This window comes from Macrobrachium nipponense, chromosome 8 (genome assembly GCF_015104395.2).
Source record: "Macrobrachium nipponense isolate FS-2020 chromosome 8, ASM1510439v2, whole genome shotgun sequence".
Taxonomy (NCBI): Eukaryota; Metazoa; Arthropoda; class Malacostraca; order Decapoda; family Palaemonidae; genus Macrobrachium; species Macrobrachium nipponense.
Window position 1 is genome coordinate 41,382,528 of NC_087203.1, and position 7,500 is coordinate 41,390,027.

Here is a 7,500-nt window from a genome sequence, read left to right on the forward strand (position 1 = left end):
AATTCGAAATTTTTCTTGCGTGTGTAGTTTTATCTGGTAATATTTTAATGCTTGAGTGTGATATTTTCAGGATCCCAGGAAAGGAAAACAGGAAAGTGTTTCAGCCGGGAACACAGAAGTAAGCAGAGAATTCTAAATTTTTGTTAACATAGGGACGGGACACTCATTATTATTATTATTATATTACTATTATTATTATGAAGCAGAGAATTCTAAATCTTGGTAACGTAGGGACGAGACAATCACTATTAATTAATTATTATTATGAGGAAGAGAATTCTAAATCTTGGTAATATAGGGACGAGACACTCATTATTATTATTATTATTATTATTATTATTATTATTTTATTATTAAGCAGAGAATTCTAATATTAGTACATAGGGACGGGCATGCTCATTATTATTATTATTATTATTATTATTATTATTGCATTCGTTGGTTTCTTGAAGAAACTAGGTACCTCACTTTTCATTGGGCAATACCTGTGACGTCACGAGCGATGTCATCAGGGGGCCCGTTGCTGGTTTGCTGTCCTCTTCGTGGGTGGAGCCTCATCCTTATTGGTGATGGTGGAGGTCCCCTCCGAAGGGCGTGCTACCAGGTCGTCCTCAGGGCGAGAGCTTGAGCTGCGATCACCCTCAGGGTTACATGTTTCGGCACCTCGTTTGGCCATCTTCGGGACGGGATCGCTGAGTGCAATGGTCTGTGTCAGATGTATTCACGCTATTTATTGCATCGGTTGGCTTGAAGAAACAGGTACCTCACTTTTCATTGGGCAATACCTGTGACGTCACGAGGGGGCGATGTCATCCAGGGGTTCCCGTTGCTGGTTGGCGCTGTCCTCTTCGTGGGCGGAGCCCTCATCCTTATTGGTGATGGTGGAGGTCCCCTCGAATGGGCGTGCTACAGGTCGTCCTCAGGGCGAGAGCTTGAGCTGCGATCACCCTCAGTTGGACATGTTTTTTCGGCGCCACCTGCGTTTTTGGCCAGGCTCTTCGGGGACGGGATCGACTGAGTGCAATGGTCTGTGTCAGATGTATTTCACGCTATTTATTGCATTCGGTTGGCTGAAGAACAGGTACCTCACTTTTCATTGGGCAATACCTGTGACGTCACGAGCGATGTCATCAGGGGGCCCGTTGCTGGTTGGCTGTCCGCTTCGTGGGCGGAGCCTCATCCTTATTGGTGATGGTGGAGGCCCCTCTAGAAGGGCGTGCTACCAGGTCGTCCTCAGGGCGAGAGCTTGAGCTGCGATCACCCTCAGGGTTACATGTTTCGGCCACCTCGTTTGGCCATCTTCGCTGGGGACGGGAATCCCGCTGAGTGCAATGGTCTGTGTCCAGTATGTATTTCACCGATATTTATTGCCATTCGGTTGGCTTGAAGAAAACAGGTACCTCACTTTTCATTGGGCAACTAACCTGTGACGTCACGAGCGATGTCATCAGGGTGGGGCCCGTTGCTGGTTTGGCTGTCCCTTCTTATTCGTGGTCGGAGCCTCATCCTTATTGGTTGATGGTGGAGGTCCCCCTCGAATGGGCGTCGCTACCAGGTGGGGTCTTCCTCAGGGCGAGAGCTTGAGCTGGCGAATCCCCCCAACCCTCAGGGTTACATGTTTTTCGGCCACCCTGCGTTTGGCCATCTTCGGGAGGCCGGTGGATGGCGCTAGAGTGCAAATGGTCTGGTGTCGATATTATTCACGCTATTTAATTTGCATTCGGTTGGGCTTGAAGAAACAGGTAATCCCATTCACTTTTCATTGGGCAATACCTGTGACGTCACGAGGCCGATGTCGATCAGGGGGCCCGGTTGCTGGTTGGCCTGTCCCTCTTCGTGGGCTGGAGCCTCATCCTTATTGGTGATGGTGGAGGTCCCCTCGAAGGGCCGTGCTTACCAGGTCAGTCCTCAGGGCGAGAGCTTGAGCTGCGATCACCCTCAGGGTTTACATGTTTTCGGCCCACCTCGTTTGGTCCCATCTTCTGGACGGGATCGCTGAGTGCCAATGGGTCTGTGGTCAGATGTATTCAACGCTATTTACTTGCATTCGGTTGGCTTGACGAAACAAGTTACCTCACTTTTCTTGGGCAATACCTGTGCCTTCACGAGCGATGGTCATTTTCAGGGGCCCGTTGCTGTTGGCTGTCCTCTTCGTGGGCTTGAGGGCATCATCTTATTGGTGAATGGTGGAGGTCCCCTCGAAGGGCGTGCTATCAGGTCGTCCTCAGGGCGAAGAGCTTTAGCTGCGGATCACCCTCAGGTTACATGTTTCGGGCCACCATCGTTTGGCCATCTCGGGGGGACCCGGGATCGCCTGAGGTTGGCATGGTCCTGTGTCAGATTTATTCACAGCTATTTATTGCCTGCGGTTGGCTTGAAGAAACAGGTACCTCACCTTTTCATGGCCAATTACCTTGGTGACTTCACTAGCGGATGGTCCATTTAAGGGGCCCCGTTGCTGGTTAAGGGCTGTCCTCACTTCCGGTGGGCGGAGCTCCATCCTTATTGGTGATGGTGGGGGTCCCCTCTAAGGGCGTGCTACAGGGTCGTCCTCATGGGCGAGAGCTTTAGACTGGCGATCACCCTCATGGTTTACATGTTTCGGCCCACCTCGTTTGGCCATCTTCGGGACGGGAAATCGCTGAGTGCAATGGTCTGTTCGTCCCAAGATGGTATTGCACGCTATTTATTGCATTCGGTTGGCTTGAAGAAACAGGTACCTCACTTTTCATTTGGGCAATAACCTGTGGACGTCACGAGCGATGTCCATCAGGGGGCCCAGTTGCTGGTTAGGCTGTCCCTCTTCGTTGGGCGGGAGCCAGCATCCCTTATTGGGATGGATGGGGAGGTCCCCTCGAAGGGACTTAGCTACCAGGTCGTCCTCAGGGCGAGAGGCTTGGATGCTGCGATCACCCTCATGGGTTTACATGTTTCGGGCCCACCTCGTTTGGCCATCTTCGGGACGGGGAATCGCTGGAGGTGCAAAATGGGTCTGTGTCAGAATGTTATTCACGCATATTATTGCATTGCATTGGATGGCTTGAAGAAAACAGGTACCCTCACTTTTCATTGGGCAAATACCTGTGGACGTCACGGAGCTGATGTTCATCAGGGGGCCCGTTGCTGTTGGCTGTCCTCTTCGTGGCGGACGGAAGCCTCAATCCTTCCTTATTGGTTGATGGTGGAGGGGTCCCCTCGAAGGGCGTGATACCGAGGTCGTCCTCAGGGCGAGAGGCTGGAGAGCGATCACCTCAGGGTTACATGTTTCGGGCCACCTCGTTTGCCATCTCGGACCGGATCGCTGAGGTTGCCAATGTCTTGTGGTTCAGATAGTATCAGCCTATTTATTGCCATTCGGTTGGCTTTTGCAGAAACCAGGTACCTTCATTTTATTGGGCAAACCTGTGGACGCACCGAGCGATGTCATCAGGGGGGCCCGTTGCAGGGGGATGTCCTCTCGTGGGCGGAGCTCATCCTTTATTGGTGATGGTGGAGGTTTCCCCGAAGGGCGTGCTTTTACCAGGTTGTCCATCAGGGCGAGAGGCTTGAGCTTGGCGATTTCACCCGAGGGTTAAACATGGTTCGGCCACCTCCGTTTTTGGCCACTTTTCGGGACGGGACGCTTGAGTGCAATGGACTGTGTCAGAGGTATTCACGCTATTTATTGCATTCGGTTGGGCTTGAAGAAACAGGTACCTCACTTTTCATGGGCAATACAGGGAACCCGTTACGAGCCGATGGTCATTCGGGCCCGTTGCGGGTTGGCCGTCCTCTTGTGGGCGGAGCCCCATCACCTTATTGGTGATGGGTGGGAGGGTCCCCTCGAACGGCGTGGCTACCATGGTCGTCCTCAGGGCAGGGCGAGAGCTTGAGCTTGCGATTTTTTCACCCTCGATGGGTTACATGTTTCGGCCACCTCGTTTGGCCATCTTCGTGGGGAACGGGATCGCTCTTTTTTTTTTTTGAGGTGCAATGGTCTGGTGTCCAGATGTATTCACGCTATTTATTGCATTCGGTTGGCTTGAAGAACAGGTACCTCACTTTTTCATTGGGCAATACCTGTGACGTCACGAGCGATGTCATCAGGGGCCCGTTGCTGGTTGGCTGCCTCTCGTGGCGGAGCCTCTCTTATTGTTATGGTGGTCCCCTCGAAGGGGCTGCTAACCAAGGTCCGTCCTTATTAACCCGCCCTCGAGGGACCTCCACCATCACCAATAAGGATGAGCTCCGCCCACGAAAAGGGACAGCCAACCATAACGGGCCCCCTGATGACCCCCATCGTCGTTACTCACAGGTATTGCCCAATAATGAGGTAACCTGTTTCTTCAAGCCAACCCGAATGCAATAAATAGCGTGAATACATCTGACACAGACCATTGCACTCAGCGATCCCGTCCCGAAGATGGCCAAACGACCTTGGTGGGACGAAACATGTAACCCTGAGGGTGATCGCAGCTCAGCTCTCGCCTGAGGACTACCTGGTAGCACGCCCTTCGATGGGGGGGAAAGCACCATCACCAATAAGGATGAGGCTCCGCCCCACGAAGAGGACAGCCAACCAGCAACGGGCCCCCTGCATGACCATCGCTCGTGACGTCACAGGTATTGCCCAATGAAAAAGTGAGGTACCTTTGCTTCAAGCCAACGAATGCAATAAATAGCGTGAATACATCTGACACAACCATTGCACTCAGCGATCCCGTCCCGAAGATGGCCAAACGAGGGGTGGCCGAAACATGTAACCTGAGGGTGATCGCAGCTCAAGCTCTCGCCCTGAGGACGACCTGGTAGCACGCCCTTCCCGAGGGGACCTCCACCACCATCACCATAAGGATGAGGCTCCGCCGCCACGAAGAGGACAGCCAACCAGCAACGGGCCCCCTGATGACATCGCTCGTGACGTCACAGGTATTTGCCCAATGAAAAGTGAGGTACCTGTTTCTTCAAGCCAACCGAATGCAATAAATAAGCGTAATACATCTGACCACAGACCATGCAACTCGCGACCCGCGAAGATGGCCAAACGGGGTGGCCCGAAACATTACTGGGGTGATCGCCAGCTCCACTCTTCGCCCTTGAGGACGACCTGGTAGCACGCCCGCGAGGGTGCCCCCCCATCACCCTAATAGGATGCTCCGCCCACCGAAGAAGGCCCAGCCAACCACACGGGCCCCCTGATGACACGCTCGTGACGTTCACAGGTTGCCCAATGACAAGTGGGTACCTGTTTTTCTTCAAGCCAACCAAATGCAATAATACGTGACTCTTACCACGACCATTGCACTCAGCGAACCCTCCCGCGAAATGGCCAAACGGAGGTGGCCGAAACATTAACCTGAGGGTGATGCGGCTCAGCTCTCGCCCTGAGGACACCCTGGTAGCACGCCCTTCGAGGGGACCTCCACCATCACCAATAAGGATGAGGGGCTCCGCCCACGAAGAGGACAGCCAAACCAGCAACGGCCCCCTGATGACAGCGCTCCGTGAAGTCACAGGTATTGCCAATGAAAAGAGAGGTACCTGTTTCTTCAAAAAGCAACCGAATGCAATAAATAGCGAATACATCTGACACAGACCATTGCACTCAGGCGGATCCCGTCCCGAGATGGCCAAAACGAGGTGGCCGAAACATGTAACCCTGAGGGTGATCGCAGCTCAAGCTCTCGCCCTGAGGACGACCTGGTAGCAAAACGCCCTTCGAGACCGCCACCATCACCAATAAGGATGTTTAGGCTCCGCCCACGAAGAGGACAGCCAAACCAGCAACGGCCCCCTGATGACATCGCTCGTGACGTCACAGGTATTTGCCCAATGAAAGTGAGTACCTGTTTCTTCAAGCCAACCGAATGCAATACAGCGTGAATACATCTGACACAGACCATTGCACTCAGCGATCCCGTCCCGAAGATGGCCAAACTGAGGTGGCCGAACATGTAACCCTGAGGGTGATCGCAGCTCAAGCTCTCGCCCCACCTGGAGAGGGGGACGACCTCCGGTAGAAAAAAAACAAAACACGAACCTTCGAGGGGGGACACCTCCACCATCACATAAGGATGAGGGTGCTCCGCCCACGAAGCAGGACAGCCAACGCAGCAACGTGGGCCCCCTGATGACATCGCTCGTGACGTCACAGGTATTGCGCCAATGAAACCATGATGGTACCTGTTTTCTTCAAGCCAACCGACCCCCAATGCAAGGTAAATTAGCGTGAATACATCTGAACACAGACCATTGCACATTCGCGATCCCGTCCCGAAGATGGCCAAACGAGGTGGGGGGGGGCCGAAACATGTAACCCTGAGGGTGATCGGCAGCTCAAGCTCTGCCCTGAGGACGGACCTGGTAGCACGCCCTTCGAGGGGAAACTCCCACCATCAACCAATAAGGATGAGGCTCCGCCCACGAAGAGGACAGCCAACCAGCAACGGGGCCCCCTGATGACATCAAGTCGTGACGTCACAGGTATTGCCCAATGAAAGTGAGGTACCTGTTTCTTCAAGCCAACCGAATGCAATAAATAGCGTGAATACATCTGACACAGACCATTGCCCAATCGCGATCCCGTCCCGAAGATGGCCAAACGAGGGTGGCCGAAACATGTAACCCTGAGGGTGATCGCAGCTCCAAGCTCTCGCCCTGAGACACCTGGTAGCAACGCCCTTCGAGGGGACCTCCACCATCACCATAAGGATGAGGCTCCGCCCAACGAAGAGGACCGCCAACCAGCAACGGCCCCCTGGATGACATCGCTCGTGACCGTCACAGGTATTGCCCAATGAAAAGTGAGGTACCTGTTTCTTCAAGCCAACCGAATGCAATAAATAGCGTGCACTCAGCGATCAGCGACCCGTCGAATCCGTCGAGCCCTGGCCAAACGAGGTGGCCGAAATATTATTATTATTATTATTATTATGATATTAAATAATATGAAGAAGAAGATTCTAAATCTTGGTAACAGGGAAGAGACACTCTATTATTATTATTATTATTTAGGTGAAAACCCTCTTTCAAGCATGGTCTCTTATCATTACTATGAAGCAGAGAATTATTATTATTGAAAAAGAAACCCACAAAATCACTTTGTAACTTGTTTACTTCTAAGTATTTACATTTAGTTTGTGTAGTAAAACTAAATGTAAATACTTAGAAGTAAACAAGTTACAAAGTGATTTTGTGGGGTTTCTTTTTCAATCTTCAGAAGAAAACTGAAAGAAGTTTATGTTTGGTTGATTATTATTATTATTACTATTAAGCCCGACGTCGTCTGCCATCTGGAAGAATTGAGCTCGCTGTCAACCAGAAGAAGGCTGACGCGACGCATGCGTACTGGTGGTTTTGTCCACTCCAGGAAATCCGGCAGTATCTTGGTGTTAAACGTTAAATCCCCAAGTGATAATGCGTAACCTTTAAAGCCTTTGTCAGTCCCTGTTAGTGAAGGGATTGATAGATAGTGCGAGGTCAGTTTTTGTATTGATTCGCTGGGGTGCATTATTATTATTA

At 51.8% G+C, this 7,500-nt stretch overlaps 1 protein-coding gene across 2 annotated transcripts in view; it reads left to right on the forward strand.

Moving 5' to 3' along the window:
* LOC135222713 (sterile alpha motif domain-containing protein 1-like) overlaps positions 1-7,500 on the forward strand; it is a 41,238-nt gene that overhangs the window by 14,171 nt on the left and 19,567 nt on the right. Inside the window, exon 2 of one of the 2 annotated variants that reach the window (XM_064260911.1) lies at positions 71-118. The exons of the other annotated variant lie outside the window; for it this stretch is intronic. Coding sequence (XP_064116981.1) covers positions 71-118 — 48 coding nt within the window. The remainder of the gene's footprint in view (positions 1-70; positions 119-7,500) is intronic. 2 annotated transcript variants of the gene reach the window in all.